Consider the following 18,424-nt stretch of genomic DNA (forward strand, 5'->3'; position numbering starts at 1 on the left):
TTAAATGTTCTCTGTTGACAAGTTTTCACAGCTTGACAGAGAGGCAGAAAAATCCCACTTACACACAAAGTCTCTCCAGAAGTTTAAAGCCGAGCACTGGGAGGGATCTATTTTTCCCTCCACTGAGGGATTTATCCTCTAGGTGCTTTCTCTCTGATGAGACCCTTTCAACGTGTTCCAAGTGAGAGTTTTGCAGAAACAAATGGAGTTGCCAAAAAGATTAAGGACAAAATAAAGTGTATTTATTTATTTTCCCCGCACGCATCAATATTTAGAGGATTCATTAATGTGACTTAATTCATCAGGAGCTCTTTTCATTTCCCACTGGAGCTCTCTGTGTTGCTGTAAAGTCATTTTATGATGGGGCTCTTGAAAGTGTTCATCATTTGTGGTTAATGGATAGGAGTTGATTGTGCACTCTGCTGCACTATTAAACTGTGTAATTATTAAACTGGAAAATATGCTGTTTTCTGGATAATTTCTTTCACTTTACATATTTTACGCCTCATCTATAAGCCTGTGGTGTACTTTCATTGTAGTTCAGTTGAAATTATAGAACAGATATTAAATTAATGTTAATGGGAATTAGCCAAAGCCAGTTTCTTATCTGAGAAAGCTGGTTTAATGAAAAATACTTGTTGATATTGCTGAATGGTAAAAGTGTATATAAAATGGAAAGTGGGCAAGTTTTACTTCTTTTTTAACCCTTAAATGGTGAGAATGGGGAACATAAAAGTTATTGTAATGCAGGTACAAGCATGCATAAGGACATTAGAAATTAATGTGATTTAATTTGTGTATGAACGGACATATGAAAAACACATGAATTTGGTGTTTGGGGTCCTCCCTCAGGAATTTTTGAGCATTCAACATTTCCGTCATTTTGGTGATTTTCTTTGCATCAGTTTTTCCCTTTTCTGCATCAGTTTAAGGTGGAAATGTGTTTAATTTCATCGTAGTAATGTCCATTGCATCCCCACACAAATTTACACCTATGGGCAGGCTCATTTAGCTGTCAGTGTCCTTAAACCATTTCTCAGAATTACTTGGCTCTATGCTCAACTCAGATTTCACTTTTCTCCACTCAAATCGCTCACAACTCGCTCGGTTTTCTTTTGTAAGTACTTTGTAAACTCCATTGTCAAGCTCACTGTAGCCAATTTTTGACAATAGTGTGTACATCGAATGCACAGATGGACTCTGGGTCAGGCATGCTTCAAGTCATGGCATGAGTCGTACCAGAGTGGAACTGGAGCGGGGTAAAGTGGGAGATCATGTGATTCTACAGTGTCTTAAGAAAATCGGCTGTGAGCTCTATCCAAAGTCCTTTTGCCAATGCTCACTATTTGCTCTGCTCAAATGCTCTGGTATCTATTACATCTATTTATTACACGGCTCTATTAAATGCTGTATTCTGATTGGTCAGTAGCGGCATTCAGCGGTCTGATATTACTGTGTAATGACCGCTGCTAGTAGCAACGGTCATTACACACAGTTGCTATGTAGCCCAGCGTTGCTAGGGATGCTGCCCTGCAACACTGCAGCTGTCAAACAACTTCCCAGGGAAAAAACAAACAGAAGTGGCTGATTTTAACGGATGCCGCTGAAGAAAAAGAATACCTACGGACTTTCTCTGCCAAAAACAAAAGAACCCGGAATTGAATACACACTCGGCAGTCATGCTTAATGACATTTTACGCGAGTTTTATGCCTCGGTTCAGTCCACTAAGCCTGGGTGAGTACAAAACTTTCACCAAAAGTTGTGGAATCCGGTCGGTTTTAATGCACTTCGCAGAGGCAGACAACATTATTTATTTAACTGATAATTAGCCGTGTAATAAGCGGGATAATGTATAATGAGCCGGTGAATACTGGGAAAATAACTCCCTTCAGGGGAATGAAACCCCTCCGCTGCGCGTCGGGGTTCTATTCCCCTGTCGGGAGTTATTTTCCCAGTATTCACCGGCTCATTATACATTATCCCTTGCTTATTTGAAAAAAAAAAAAAAAAAAGTCTACTGTGTTTGTTTTAATATTTTAATATGACTGTGATATAACTTGTTATAGCCTATTTAATATATTGCTATTGAAGTATATGTTACATGTAACATGTTTTATTGTTTGTGACAATGCTCTTGGCAAGGACACTCCTGTAAATAAGATTTCTAATCTCAGTGAGGTCCTATGTCATTTAATAAAGTTGCATTTTTATTATTGATATTATTATATTTGTCAACAACTATAGCTCCTCATTTGCTCTGGTGACTCATCATATATCATTGTTTGTGATTACAGCTTTGTTTTACTGTTATCACACAACCATATGTAAAATTCATATGTCTTCTTAAGTGAAACGCCCTAAAAAACCCTAATAAATATGAAATGTGTTTCACATGTTACACCTAATGTGAAACTGAAAATTTCACATGTAAAATATATCTATACAAATATCTCTCTAAAATGTAAATATAAATGAAATATCTGAAAATTATATTTGAATTTACCAATTTAGAAACCACATGCACTGAAATTAGTTTTTCATACAGTATGTGATTAATACATTTAACATATAATAAAAGCAGTCATAGTTGTTGACAAAAGCCCTGTTTCCACCAAGCAGTATGGTATAGGGGCATCAGTGGCTTAGTGGTAGAGCAGGCGCCCCACGTACAAGGCTGTTGCCGCAGCGGCTCGGGTTCGACTCCAGCCTGTGGCCCTTTGCTGCATGTCACTCCCTCTCTCTCTCCCCCCTTTCATGCTTGACTGTCCCATCGATTAAAGGCAAAATGCCCCAAAACATATATTTAAAAAAAAAAAAAAAAGCAGTACGGTACAGTTCAGCTCAGTTCGGGACGTTTTTTCTCAGTTTCCACTGTAAAAAGTTGTGGGTGGTACCAATGGAGCCGCTCTGTACTGTCCCCATTTTTGGTCCCCCCTCTGTTGGGGTACCTAGCACACAGATCTGGTACTAAAAGGTGGAGCTGTGAACACTGCAGTCTGATGATTGGTCAATAGAGGATGGTCACTCTGCTCAGGGCTGAGTTGTGGCTGGTTTTGAGGCTTATTAACCACTGTTCATACCGCAGCTGGAGTCTGAGAAAAATAATACACTGGGCCGACTGCCGGTGACTTTTAAGGTGGAACATTTACTTGTAATGTTACTCAATGCATGAAGTGACAACGTGAATCTATCAGCACACCTTAAATTTCACTGTGACAACTTTTACTATTCCATATGTTTTTATTGTCTCTCTTGGATGACATACACTTTTAGTAATGAGTCGATCTGTAATCATTTAAAAATATATGAACTGCATCTCAGAGGGAAAAGAAAGCATCATGGATCGTTGTTCCTGTGGGCTCTGGCAACACTAAACCCCTGAGCTTGCCTGAGAAGGACTAAATACACAAACCCATTATTTTAAATATCCCATGGAGAGAGACTCTCACTGCAGCCTGTTTTATTTTGCCTCGTTCTGTGGACAATAAACGAGGTGCAGACTGATAAAGGAGGAACTACAGTGAGTGCTGGGCGGAGCAGTGAGTGACAACAACCCCGCCCACATTTAAGGGTACTGTTTGCCATGGAAACACTGGAGTCTAGATACCATGTCTGAAGGGTTACTGTTGGTTCCAAAGGTGCCATACCGAAAGTGTTTGGTGGTAACGGGGCTAAATACATCAATACCTCAAATGACATTATACTTGTGAATAGCACCATTCATTAATGGTTCATATGCTGCTTATAAATGCTAATAATAAGAGTTGTTCATAAAAGACAGTCAGGACTTATGGAGGGTGATCATTGTCAGGGTTTGATTCCAGGATGTCACATGTTAAATGTCTTCGCTTTAATGCCATACAGTACGGTATGATTTGTCTGTGTAGTCTCAAGTAGCGGAGCAGTGTCAGAGACGAGTGAAAAAAAAAGAAGAAAAGAATTCAATAAGTCTGGTATTTTCATTTAAAGTTCAAGTTCGACTGGATTCTCAATCAAGTGAAGCTGAGAGATTAAAGGAGATTCACAAAATGCCGAGTGCATGATCAGTGACCTGTCGACGCAGATTCTCGCCGCTTTGATTAGTCTGGCTCCGTGAGACGGCTTTTTTCTTTTCTTGTCTTTTTCTCACTGTCATCCTCTCGCATGTCTCTTTGTTTTTCTGCCCTCCGAATGCTGATGATTAGTTTTACCTCGGCACACTTCTTTCCCTCTGTTTTTTTCCCCTTCTCTTTCCTCTTATCCTGATTTGCAGAGAAAGCCATTAAAAAAATTGGCATGCATTTAAGACAAACGTTTAATTAAGTATTGCCCATTTTTTCTGCCAATCATTCTAATGCTTTGTGAATCTTCCCTTAAAAACGGCCAACCTTTTGTAATGTCACCACAAAGTTCAGCCTCTACTTGCTCATTACTTGTGACTGAAAACAGAATATACGGTGCCACATAGTGCCACATGCAGAGAGGTTAGTGAAGCATATGTCTTGTTTGTTGCTTCTCTTCATCTTCAGTCTGGCACATTAACATCATATTGATGTGTATTAAAGCGTGACATAAATATATAAAGTGCAATAAAGTTATGTAAAGTAACTGTTCTGTAATCAAACATGTCGAATGACTCATTTTACGACATCTACTCACTCTTCTACTTCAACAGCTACAAAGTGAAATCAGTTTAATGTAAAAAAATATTCAATAACACCAAAGTACTGAGTAAAAACACGTATACAAATCCTCCCAGCTCTTTCTCTAGACGAGTCCCGAAGGTGGAAGCAAGCTCAACCTGTTTATTCCTAAACTTCAGCGTGCAGCGTGTCCTCAGCAGAATAAATAATTGGAAAGTGAGGAAAAACAACAGCAAGGTAAACAAGACAGCCGGAGGCAGACACGGGGCAGAGTCAGATACTTAATGTCAAAACAACACAGAGACAGATAGAAACAAGGTGCTAATGAAAGATGAACACATCTGCGGTCTGAGGACGCTTCTCTTCTCTGCCGTGTATCTACAGAAACAGGCCTTTTTCCGTGGCAGGGAGATGACAGATTGTCAATAGTAATAAGATCAACTGTTGCTAAGAGGTGGACGAGGAACTCTTTGATTTGTTGAAGTGCCCAGCTGGAGCTCCACAGGCTGTCTGACAAGCCTATACCAGTAATGAGAATAACAGTCATGGGAAATCTAAGGAGTTACTTTAGTTTTTACTGTCATGTTCTTCGCATCGTCTGTGGGAAGTATTTGATGGTTTGAGGAGAAGTTTTTATCGTGAAACTACACACGTATTACATATGGCAGGTTTCAAATTTTGACTGATATCTTTAATATCCCAATATCTTTAAATTTGACTGTTTTTAGGCACGAAATACATAAACATAATAAAGGGTTGAATGATTTCCACCACCCAGGTTTACACTGTGAAAGTGTGAAGAAATTTGCATCGCAGCATCATTTAGACTTTCAATTTGGGAGATAAGAACTACATATATAACACTTAACAGTGACAGTAGTATGTCACTGCTGGAAGCTGGTGCTACTGTACATGACCACAAAAAAAAAAAAAATTGAAAAGACAGGGAACTGTGTACAACTGAATTGTGGAGTTAGACAATTTAACTGTTTTTCACCATCTCTGTGTCCAGGATTTTTTGGGTGGACCTGCAAGCATGTTAAATGAAGCACTTGAACCATCCTTCACACAACTCCTCCCCTTCCTTATTACTGACACTGTGTACAGTATCAGTGTCGTTTCTCTTGCCAAAACATCACTGACACACAGTGTCAGTTTTGCTTTGTCCCACAAGCTCCCCGAGCTCTTTTAGTCTAATAAATATGGATAAACATCTCTGTGAAACATCACAATAATTTTATTTTCTATATAGCACCAAGTCACAACAGAAGTCATTTAAGGTTACCTTTCCTATAGAACAGGTCTATACCTTGTCCTTTTATTAAACAAACTAAATAGCCTCATGTTGTTTATCTCATTTACACCACGGCATGTCATTTCTGTCCATACATGGTCGCACCTTTACAATTCTCCTCTGCTCTCTGTATTGCGCACGGCTGAGTTCCTTTTAGTTTAAACAGACCAAGGCGGCCTTCCGCCACGGGAGGGGCTGTTGGAGACTTGTGGGAGGAGCTGTTGATGAGGCCGCACGTGCGAGCCACTGGCGGTGGATAAACAGGAAACAGCTGATAGCAGGAATTAGCGAGCAGCTAGTAGCAAGAGGGAAACACAAACCTGACAGACACTGTAAAGATGAGCAACTGGGGAGACAAGGAATTGTGCGCCCTCCTTGTCCTCGCAAACGAAGAGGCCATTAACCGTCAGATGACGGGGACGGTGAAGGACGGGCCGACTTACGAGAGAATTGCCGAAGGACTGACCAGCTGTGGCTTCCCTCCCATGTCATGGTTTACGTCACACGCTGAGCTACACGTTTTGTTACTTGCTCACGCCCCCGTTGCCCTGAAAAAGGTGCATTCTGTATAAACAAAAGTAGGCAGGCAGTATTTTGCTGCACTCCCCGATTGTGTTTTTATACTGCCAATGCTGAAAAAAGACTGATTGGGCTTTCCTGCAAATTTGCACAACTCCTATCTAAAAAGGGCTAGTCTCTCTGACCAAATCTGCCACCTGGCCCACCAGCAGTCACTGCTTACTGCTTTTAGTGAATGCTTTTGTGCTAACATTAGCTGCTGCTAGTTGTTTTCATCCACCACTATCTCTCGCCATCGCCCTCATAATTCACAATGAAACCAAAGTATCTCCAAACACAAGACCTGTAGGTTATTGGAGGATCCTCTATTTCTAGACTAGTATTGGCATTACTAACCATCTTGCAATGAGCTAGCTTAGCATAACAACCTCCCAGTGTGTCTCACTGGAGTAGAATGTTCTGGTTTGGGGGGTGGGAGGGAAAGACAGCATGTTGCATGTTGATTTGTAATGCGTACCGAAAAGAAAACCTCATACCAAATGGTTCAATACCAATATGTGTGTTGTTACACCCCTAGAGTGTAGACAGGGCTCAGTGGAAAGTCCTGCTGACAAAGTTAACTTTGTTTTGAGACTTCCCTGTGCTCTGCCTGAATTTCTTTTTCTTATTCTGCTTTGCTTAAGATGGTTTTGGGTGCAGTGTGCAGCGGAGGTTGGTACTTTATAAAAAGGTAGCAACCAAGTGGCAAACCAAAAGCAGGATGTATTCAAGAGAAGGCCACAAAAATCAGCAACTAAGAGCACAAAAACGCAGATATAGTGAATATGTGGGTGGCTTTCACCTTCACTTTTGCTTACAATTGACTTTACCAACAGTAACCGACAATTCTTGCATTGTATACCTTTAAGGCATTAGTATATTTAAAACAAAGTGCATGCCAGACTGTCCAACAGCATTAGAAACACATGCTCATTAAACACATGGCACAACCTACTTCATTTCAACCACACTAAACCTTTTACTCTCATGAACTGACCTGTAGTATATTCACATGTTGTATGCACATGGACCAATATTCACTATGCAATTACATAATCCACAGCAGCACTAACACATATAATGTATAAACACACACACCTGCAGAGCCTCGAGGAACCGGAAGGATCCAAGACGTCGGCCCCGGGGCACCAGGCAGAAACTGGAGTTATGGAGCAGCTCCTGGTAGTCAAACCTACACAAACAAATAAAAAATCAGGTTAGAGGAAAATCTCAGCAAGCAAAACAGGAGACAGTAAGATTTTCTCCTAGTGTACAAACTCACTCAATGGGCTATGAAAGGACATGAACACACTATGAAGAGAAAAAAAAAATCTATAAACAATTTCATTCAATTAAAGACAAGAGAAAGACAGGATGGCAGCGAGGGGAAGAGCTGTGGATAACCAAACTTCTAAGAAAGCACTTGTGAGCTTTTATGCCCTTGTGTAATTGCTTAGAATCCAAAAAGGCATTTTTAGGACACTCTCCAGGTGACAATAAAGCCTAAAGAGCTGAGAGAAACAAAGGCCAAAGTGAAAAATGATTGTTTAAGCATGAATCTGTTTCCATTTCCTCAGTATCCACACACAGATATTTCAAAGAACAATCCAAAGCAGCTTACTCCTAAAATGGCTAGCAGAGACTTTTTCAAGGACTCCGTCTCTTTCATAAAATGTGTGTCTGTCGAAGGCAGAGAGGTAGCTTCAGCACATCAAAAGATACACGGAGGATAAATAATGAAATATGCTGGAGTGGGGAAAAAAAGCAGCTGTTGTATAATCAAACACCAGTGGCCCTTAACATATTTCATCTGATCAGGATATGTGAGGAGAGAATCCTCAGCACAGGGTTACCTTTAGTGAAGGTTTTACTTAAATATTGATCTGACAGCATGTAGAATCTTGTCCATCAGGCGAGATCAATGTGAGTTTTTGAAGGCCAATACTAATATTTTACTCCTAAAATTCTTTTAGTGCGAGCTAGCCGCCCTAAGGGCAGGGTGAGGCGGGTATTACCGAGGGGTTATCCCAATTTTGAGTGATGCTTGACTGTAGAGTTTTAAGGAATCCATCCAAACAGTATTTAAAGCATCAAACACAGCAGCTTGGATTTACAGCAGTAACAATGGATTTCAGTGGTGATGGATTCATTTTCTAACCTGTTATCCCTGTCCTCCCTGATATTTCCTACCATGCTATAGAGAACTCCAGAACTTCAAAGGGTAACACTTTGCCATAAGGTACACAAAATTAGAGTAGTAACCAGTGTTGGGTAAGGGTTACTTTAAAAGTAATCAAAGTACTTTACTGCGTTACTTTTTTTAAAAAAAGTAACCAGTTACTTTACTGCGTTACTCCCTGAGTAAAGTAACTAAAGTACTTTTAAAGTACTTCCAACGTTACTCCCTGAGAAAAATAACTCAAGCACTTTTAAAGTACTTTTGAGTATTCTACATTTCCTATTGGGCAATGGACCACAGGGCNGAGTGATTTTAAGTTCCTGTTATAAGCTGTCATCACAGTACATGCCTTGAGCTCTTATTTTGAAGGCTTAACAGAGAGCGGAAGTGTTGTTACACGGTGTGGTAGCAGTGGAGTTTACAGTTGGAATGGAAGACGGAATAAAGTGGTCCTCGTGTGAAACTGCAGCCTCCGTATTGTTATTTTATAGTTTTACACAGTATAGGCAACATCTGTAAACCCTCGGTTACACTGTCATTAGCATCAAGCTAGCAAACAATGGTACATCCTCACAGTCGGACATAAAGTAATAACATTAACAAATAGCGGCGGGGCTTTTACTCACCACAACTGCAGAGGCTCCCAGCTTCATTTGAAACAAACTACATTATAGACGGTCCGTTATTTATTAATCCCTCTGTGTGTTTATATATTTACTTTTTGGCTTTATAAAAGGTAACACATCGCGCCGTCATTTTAAACTCAACACTTCCTGATTTTCCTTCAAATTAAAAGCCCCTTATAACTTTGGTTGAGAGAATCCCTTCATTTTCTAAATAGGCTTTTATTGTGAAACATTTGTAGGAACTTGGTTGTGGAGGATTTGCCTACGGTACTTGTGACAAATGAAGCTCCTGCCATCTGCTGACGCTTTTAGGTGACTACTGTACAACATGTCGGCTGGCACACGAACAGACACAGTGACTCAAATAATAGTAAAAGGAATAAAAATAGGACAAGAATAACCCGATGACATCACACACGTCGTGAAAGACGACCGGGGATAATTGGTGTGTACCATCGTGTAGTGTGTCATTTCTGTAGGCCAAGTCATGGCACGTTTTTATAACTCCACAATCGTGTAATGTGACATAGTGACTTTCAGAACGGGCAGAAAAGTCGTCTAGTGTGTACCAGGCATACCGCAAGTCCTCCTGAGTCTGAAATATGTCTGTCAGCGAGTCCTACTCCACCTATTTAGACTCCACCTATTTAGACAACGGCAGCATTTCTCCGACCACGTAGCGAGCCACAAGCTCCGTGGCTTCTTTCAGACTGATAGGTTTAACGTTATCTCCATTATTAGAACCAAACGACAGCCGTTGCTGTTTCGGAGCTGAAGGACCAGCATTCTAAAAGAAACAGAAGTAACTGATGTCTTGTTTGAAAATGTACTTAAGTATTTGATTACTCAAACAGCAAACTAACGCGTTAGGTTACTCGTTACTGCAAAAAGTAATCAAAGTACTCTAATGCGTTACTTTGTAACGCGCTATACCCAACTGTGGTAGTTACTGAGGAACTAATGAGGAACTATTGAATAGTTACTGAGGAACTAAGATACACAAAATTAGAGTAGTTACTGAGTAACTAATGAGGAACAAATGAGGAACTAACGAGGAACTAATGAGGAACTAATACTTAGTCATTACCTACCCTTTCTGTGTACCCTAAAGTAAAGTGAGACATCACAATGAGTAGGTAATGAGTACTGAATCATTACCTCCTCATTAGTTACCCTTTTTGTGTAAGGTACACAAAAATTACAGTAGTTACTGAGTTCCTCAGAGTTCCTCAGTAACTACTGTAATTTTGTGGAGGTTAGTTCCTCAGTAACTACTCATTAGTTCCTCATCTGTTCCTCATTAGTTCCTCAGTAACTACTCTAATTTTGTGTACCTTATTGTAAAGTGTTACCATCAAAGATGCACAAACTTTACTTTTACCTTATTCTGCTCTATAATAATAGCACTGCAGCATAGACGTGTGCTGTAGAGGTTGTCAAATCTGAGGTCGAAGTTCAATTTAGTTTGCCATCACCTCCAAAACCAGCCAGTTTTGCTTGTTCAGCTGCCTGAGTTAGTGCCCTACTATCTCCACTGAAAATACAACCTTGCTCTGTGTGATGTGTTTTACGTGGGAAAGCCCTTGAATTCACTTTTCTGCCACAGATATGTGTGCTCAGTGTGTTTCTGATTCAGTGTGTTTCACAAGGCAGCTAAATCCATGTCACCCTGTTGCCTCCTCATAGTTCTGAAGTTCCAGCAAGTTGCATGCCGCTTTCAGCAATTTGTTGGCGAAGTGATGATTGTATTGGAAACACTGAACATGGTGCCATGCCATTGTTCCAACAGCACAAAATTTCGACGCCCCATTAGTCAGAAAAATGTCCCACTGGACCGAGAGCCCATTTCTCCGACAGCCCTTTATCCTAAAAACGAACACCAATTGCTCTGAAGTCCTGTTTCTCTGAAAAACACACTCCCTGCAGTTAGTTTCAGTTTCCCAGCAGCACTTGAGCCACAGATCGCAGGTGATTTTACCAATCGTCTGTGGTGTTCCTGAGCAGCGTTTGAGCCACTGATGCTGTTACTTTAATCCACCCTTTGCAGTGTTTCCCAGCGGCGTTTGAGCCATGGACCCCAGCTGTTTTTCACCAACCAGTCCCTGGTTGTCCATTGACTTTTGTGCCACCGAACAGCCAGTTTTCAGCCAAAACATGATCTTATTCTTACCACAACCAAGTATTTTTGTGCCTAATCCCCACCACACATTTACAAAAGTGTCGTTGACAAATCATGCAATCATTTTTTCTGGCAATTGAGTTGTCTAACTGTAGGGAATGTGTATTTTCAAAGAAACGGGACATCAGAGCAATGGACATTTGTTTTTGGGATAATGGGCTATCATGGAAATGGGCTCCCAGTCCAACAGGGCATTCTTTTGGACTAACATGGCTTCAGAATTTTGGGCTGTTGTAACAATGGATAGACCCTGAACACACACAGTCACTAAGAGAAAACTGCAGAAGTGGTTTAAGATGTTAGCGACAATTTGAAATTTATTTCATTTTCCCTGCCATTGGACTCCAGAGCATGGGGGCGGCAGTAGCTCAGTCCATAGGGACTTGGGTTGGGAACCGGAGGGTCGCCTGTTCAAGTCCCCGTCCGGACCAAAATATGGAGCGTGGACTGGTAGCTGGAGAGGTGCCAGTTCACCTCCTGGGCACTGCCGAGGTGCCCCTGAGCAAGGCACCGAACCCCCCAACCGCTCAGAGCGCCTGTCATGGGCAGCCCACTCTGACATCTCTCCACTTAGTGCATGTATAGGTCCAGTTTGTGCATGTGTGTGTTCCGACCTGTGTGTAATTGACAAACAGAGTGAAAAATTGAATTTCCCCTCGGGGATTAATAAAGTATATAAAATTAAATTAAATTAAATTAAATTAAATGTGCTGTGAAGTAAGGCTAAGAGCAGCCATTGTTATCAGCAAAGGATCAACCCTAACTCTGACCTTTCAAACCAAACAGAGGTGAAACTTAAAACATAGATTTTTACTGGAGTGAAGGGAAGGAGCAAAATATCTAATGTGATGCTGGTTAGTTGCACAGCTGTACAATCAGGTGTTCAGTCACTTGACCAGTTCGACACAATTTTGCCACCAAGGTTATAAACAACAGCAGCATATCCTCCAGAGGGCGCTGAGTCATCCTTCAGACTCACTGTTTTGTTTAAAAAAAAAAAGCCAAAAATCAAAGGCGCTATATGGAAATGTTGCTGGAAACCCAAGTAGATCAAAATTGCCAATGCACAAAATGCTCCTCTGAAATTAAAATACAAACGTTCATAAATGTCTGACAGCAGCCTTATATAAACTCTCTCTGCTCCACTCACATCTCAAACTTGGGGAGTTTTTCAACTAGCAAGTCACTTCTGTCAGTCCAAAGTCTGTGACTTTAAAGCTCTGGTGGCACACTCTGGTGTGTGTGTGTGTGTGTGTGTGTGTGTGTGTGTGTGTGTGTGTGTGTGTGTGTGTGTGTGTGTGTTTCTACCTGCCTGGAAAGCCTGCCTCTATAATGTGTGTGTATGTGTTTAAGTCTCTGTGATAAGAGAAAGTCTGTCATATCATTTACTGTCACTGCATCTGTGTATGTGTGTCATTGTTTATGTGTGTGTGTGTTTGTGTAAAAGAGGGAAAAAAGCAAAGTAAAATGTCAGGTGTCCAGTTTGTCTCGCAATGACAAGGTCATTCTTACCGCCGCTGAGACTGTTTGTCACATGCGACGTTAGTTAGAAATGGCAACGCACGAACATTTGACTACAATTATCAACCTGGTCTCACTCCGAAGTCATTGAAAACGACCGCTTGGTCATGTCAGACACTAACAAAAAAAATCTGTCCTTTCACGTCGGCATGATACGCAACAGGTCTCCATTATTGTTTAATGGTGTGTGGCGGCAACAGCAACAACCAACGCACCCAGGGTAATCTGCACATCATATGTGGATGAGGAAAGTACATGAGCAAATGTTGGTATGCGACGAGGTTGGAGTGAGAATATGTTGCAATTATATCTGCCATCACAACATGGCTCCTCTCTTTCATGGTTTGATGACAAGATCCCATTCCTCTGACCTTGATTTTTTTTTTTTTTTAAATCTGTGATGAAAAAGCCTGGGAACTTGTCTTGTTTTTCAGCCCGGAGTGGACAGGTCAGTGTAAGCAGGGCTGCTTTATCCTGTGCTGCAGCCTGCACCCTGAATCTGGAATACTGAGCACCCATGGGCCCTGTGCACATAAGTGATACTGAGCTGGAAGCTGACACAGCAGTGATGGGATTGCCCCCAGGTATGGCGGGACCAGAGCCTCAAACTGAACCAACAACGAGAAACTGCAAGGCCAATGAACAATGCAGAGACCTGACAGGAATTCTGCATCTGGAGCCAGGAAACGGAAACAGAAGGTTTTTGCAAACACATCACTTTACATCTGGATATGGATGCACCAGCTTTTTATAAATGTATCACTATGTTTTAGCATTAAGTCCTTCATTAAAGGGGCAAAAAGCAAAATCGTTTCACCGCTAGGTTCGCTGTTGTGCACTGCCTGTAGACCAAAACAAAGTGTGTCATGAGCCACTCCTCCCTCTACCTCTGTTCTCCACCCCCTACCCCACTTGCCTCGTCTGTGCAGCCGAGGACCGCAGCATCCACGGACTATTACATCCAGACGGTCCCGGTGTTTCTTCCTCAGTCTCCACTTCACTCGGCTGCCTGATATACCCGCTGCTTCTTCCCACATTAACCTGAATAACAAACCAGGACTCTGTGCTCTATTTGGATCCAAACGGAGAGCCGGGGCTAACTTTAGCTGGGAAGCTAGCGGAGGCTAACTGGCTGTGCTGGCAGCTGAGTGAAGTGGAGCCTGAGGAAGAAGCACCGGTTAGCCCCGGTTTCACTACAGGCAAATTCACTTGCCACAGGGGCGAGGAAATAAAACCTAAACAGCCAACTACGTTTGTCTTAGTTTAGCAGTTAGCGATGTATTTCACTCACTCTCAGTCTCTGCTGTGTTTAGCTATTTCCCTGCTTTCCTGTTGGCGTTAGCACTAGTCGGCTGCCACGCTAACGTCCCTACTCTTCTCCGTGAGCCCGCAAGCCTGCCAGGCTCACGGAGAAGAGTAGGGATGTTAGCGTTAGCACTAGTCGCCTGCCATGCTAACGTTCCTACTCTTCTCCGTGAGCCTGTGGCCACTGTTGCCAACTCCTCAGTAAGAAAAGTAGCTATTGGCTGTCCTAAAAGTTGCTAGAAGTCGCTAAATGACGTCATCGCCTAATTTGCATAATTGTCCATATGCATGTAATTGTAATGGCTGCTGTAGGAGAGAGGAATAACGTCGTGGGAGAGACAAAAACTGAGTAAAAAAACACCCTGAATATGTTTAGAACTACAAATGAACCTTCTTTCAGTGATTTATATTAGACAAAGAAACATGAACGTACATGAACGCGCAGCCAGACCGGCTTGTAAACAAGGAGCTGGAGATCAACAAAGAGAGAGGTTGTGTGAGGTCATGCTATACTCCAGATGAAATTACACCTCTAGTTCTTCACATAGCAATTTTTTAATTCCTTCAATCTAGAAATGATGAATTTCGCTTCTTGCTCCTTTAAGTATTAGTAACAACCAGCTAGTTACATACCAGTGATTTACTAAATCTGGTTGCAAGATTAAAACATAAAGGTCCAGAGTGTAGGATTTAGTGGCATCTATTTGCAGAAATATAATATTCATAACCATGTTTCCATTCATTTATAATCACCTAAAAATAAGAATTGTTGTTTTTAATACCTTAGAATGAGTCATTTATATCTACATATGGAGCATGTGCTCTCCCATGGACTTCCCCATGTTGTTTTTACAGTAGCCAAGGATGGATAAATCAAACACTACATAGGGGCATTTGCATTTTTGCATCGGCCACTACAGTCCTCCTTAACGTCTGGTGCACAAGGGAAGTTTCAGTTGGTTGCAGTCTGCAAGTGTTGAATCAGACGTGCTAGTCTTCAATCTAAATGAGTCATTTATTCACAAGCTCATGTTATTTTTGTCAGTTCGCTACACAACAGTAACACATGGTAGTAGTGATGCATGCATCGACCCACAACCCGTGGAGCTCGCAGGTTTATCTGCAGGTTGGGTGGTTCAGGTACGCTTTTTAGAATATATGGGAATTTTGGGCAGGTAGGTCATTAAGCGACAAGGCAGCATTCTGAGTAAGTTATGAATTACTTACCACTAGAAACATTGTGCAATAGTCCACCTTCCACCTTCTCTTCTGTCTCTCACATAGCAAGCACCTTTATCATCAACACTCCCGCGCCTAGGATTTCAGTTATCTCGTGTTTTACCAGGAAAATCGTTCAGTCCGACATACTTAAATTTCTCCAGCATTAATGTCGGGTAAAAATATTTCCCTCTGAGAATATGTAGGCTTAACTCCATGTCCTAACAGCAGGCATGCAAGTGTCTCTCTGTCCACACTGAATCCGTTAAACATGCATTATTAACGTACATTACTTACGTAATGTCATGTAACAAACCATTGTACAGTACATATCAGTTGTACGCTCATGTAAACACACCACTTAGGATATCAGCTGTGCACTTAACCACTTAAAAAGATTGGTGAGTACTTTGCTGTCTGCCTACATTTGCACTTTTTAAACAGAAAAAACATTGGTGATATTTATAGCAAATGATATGTAGCCAACAAGAAGTGGATCGTTATTAGCGATAGTCATTTAGCTTACCAGGAACTTTCAGCTCCAGCTAGCAGGTTTGTAGGTCAGATTCAGGCACTTGATTTGACGCATATGTTTGCCAGTTGGGTAGTGTGCATTGGCTGGTTTGGTGCAACTCTGACCCATGCATCATTACTGCCTTGGCAATCATATATTGTTTTAAATGGACGGATCGGGGGAATGTTTGTCAGAAGCTAGGGATAAAAATCCCTTCTATCAGACAATGACTGATTCTCAATTACACCAACAGCTGACGAGCTCCCAAGACTCTCTAGTCCAGGTTGCGACCCATTTCTGCCAAGTCTCATGCACTGGTTGATTCAGCAGTCACAGCAGCCTCCTCATGCCTGTTTCTTGGTATATTCGTTGGCCCAGCAGAGCCTTCCTATGTGCAGGTGTTACCCCTCCCTCAGGGATTCTTTCAGATAGTGCAGGCCTCTACAACTCCAGGAAAAACTTGCCTTCCTCCCTACTCTGGTCAAGACGTGACATGGCAACAAATGCTTTACACAGCATTACTTATAGTGCACGGAGCAGCTTCAGGGTAGTGTTTGCTGTCTTGGATACAGAGGACACTGTTATCCTTTTGTATCTATAACAGTTGTTGCCTTTAAGTTCTTTTTTACTGCCATTTGTAAAACACAGAAAAACCTGCATGAATCCATCAAACTTAATAAACTCTTAAGATGTAATTTAAAGTATTTAAATGAAAGTAGCCTGTAAAGATGCACAGTAAGAGGTCAAATTAAAATCAAGATGATGGTTCAAGATGATAAAATGAACCTGGTCATACTGACTTTCATTTTAAGGATTGTATCTGCATTTAAATTGTAAAACTTTACCCATTACTGTGACACAAAGTATTGTGTCCGCCTAAAATTGATCCTTGAAGCCTCTACCAAACAGCATATTCTAGGAACAGCCACCATCTGAATTGTGAGACCGGAGCGGCTCACTGTGTTCGTTGACCCACCCTGTCAGTGTAGACAGCTAGAGGTTTTACCGAAACCTCTGTATGCTCTTTACTGCCACTATTTTGCTGTCCCCTCACTCTCCACACACTGTATTTAGAACTAAAAAGGTCAGTGACCAAGGACGAATCACTGCTCCTCTCCAGGAAGCGACAGCCAGTTGAATGTGAGGACAGCCTCCTGACATGTCCTTTTGCCACTGTTCTGGGCTTGATATACTGGCAGTAGATCCCATGAGGAACTGGGACATCACAGCTTGTCTAAGAGGGAATCCCCAGGATATCCCAAGAGGAGCAGGAGGAACAGGACATACAGTATGTGCTGCTCTTCATGGTGTGTTGCTGCCATGACTCTGACCATGATAACATAATGTAGAAAACCATTTGTGCTCCTATTAACCTTTGTGAACTGATTCCTTGAAGTATCAACATTATCAAATGTATTCACGAAATAAGAAGAGATAAACATTAGAAAATAAGGCATAGGGCGGACAGTTGGGGAGGTAAGTTCGTGTCTCAGTCAGATGCTGGACCCTTACTCCTCTCACTGGCCGGCTGATCATCTCAGAGCACATTTCTCAACTCATTAATCTGTCACCATGCTTCACCTCAGCCACCTGCTTCAGTGTTGGCAGTGATGGAAGTAGAGAGTGTTTCACCTCTTCTGTATTCTTTGTAGCGAGACATGGGCAGTATTTCAACTAATAGTATTTAAATCACATATTTAATTACTTTTAGACTCTGTATTTTGCTGGAAAGTAAAAAAAAAGATAAAATTCATATATATATTCATATTTTGATGGCATTTGCAAGCATTTACTGCACCTGAACAAAAACAACCAATCAGAGCTGAGGAGTCTCTAACAAAGCTGTCAATAGTGTCAGTGCTCATGAATTGCCTTCACACTGTCATACAGTCAGCGCTCATCAAATATAGCTCAAGATTCTGTTACTGCATTGCTTTTTTCTTGCCACATATTATTTTCAAAAGCATATTTTAGTGTACTGTTTAGCTGTAAAATGAGAAAGCTTGTGACTCATCCACCAGGTTGAAAACAGTCAAGCAAAAACTAAGCACAGCCCACAGGCTGGAGCGAATGTTCTCATTTTACAGCTAAACAGTACACTAAAATATGTTTCTGAAAATATTTGAAGAAATAGGCAATGCAGTGACAGAATCTGTCTCATGTAATATTTTGTGGATATAGTGAGAGTTTGATCGAATATGACAAAAAGCTATTTTTATAAAAGTTATCAACTACAGCTTCAACATTATGAAATGGTCACGGTTATGTTTAGGCAACAAAACTACTTGGTTAGGTTTAGCAAAAATGTCATGTTTTGGATTAATAGAAGTAACAAGATGTAAATACGTCATGTGACTAATCACATACCTATGTAAGTTACGAAATGTTACATTAAAACAACATTGAT

The 18,424-nt window shown here is 41.2% G+C and overlaps 1 protein-coding gene across 2 annotated transcripts in view; it reads right to left on the reverse strand.

Moving 5' to 3' along the window:
• Window positions 1–18,424, reverse strand: part of LOC126399224 (exostosin-1) — a 388,340-nt gene that overhangs the window by 71,056 nt on the left and 298,860 nt on the right. For both annotated transcript variants that reach the window (XM_050059081.1, XM_050059080.1), the window contains one exon: window positions 7,574–7,667. In XM_050059081.1, coding sequence (XP_049915038.1) covers window positions 7,574–7,667 — 94 coding nt within the window. The remainder of the gene's footprint in view (window positions 1–7,573; window positions 7,668–18,424) is intronic.

The sequence above is a fragment of the Epinephelus moara genome, chromosome 12 (assembly GCF_006386435.1).
Source record: "Epinephelus moara isolate mb chromosome 12, YSFRI_EMoa_1.0, whole genome shotgun sequence".
NCBI classification, from domain to species: domain Eukaryota; kingdom Metazoa; phylum Chordata; class Actinopteri; order Perciformes; family Serranidae; genus Epinephelus; species Epinephelus moara.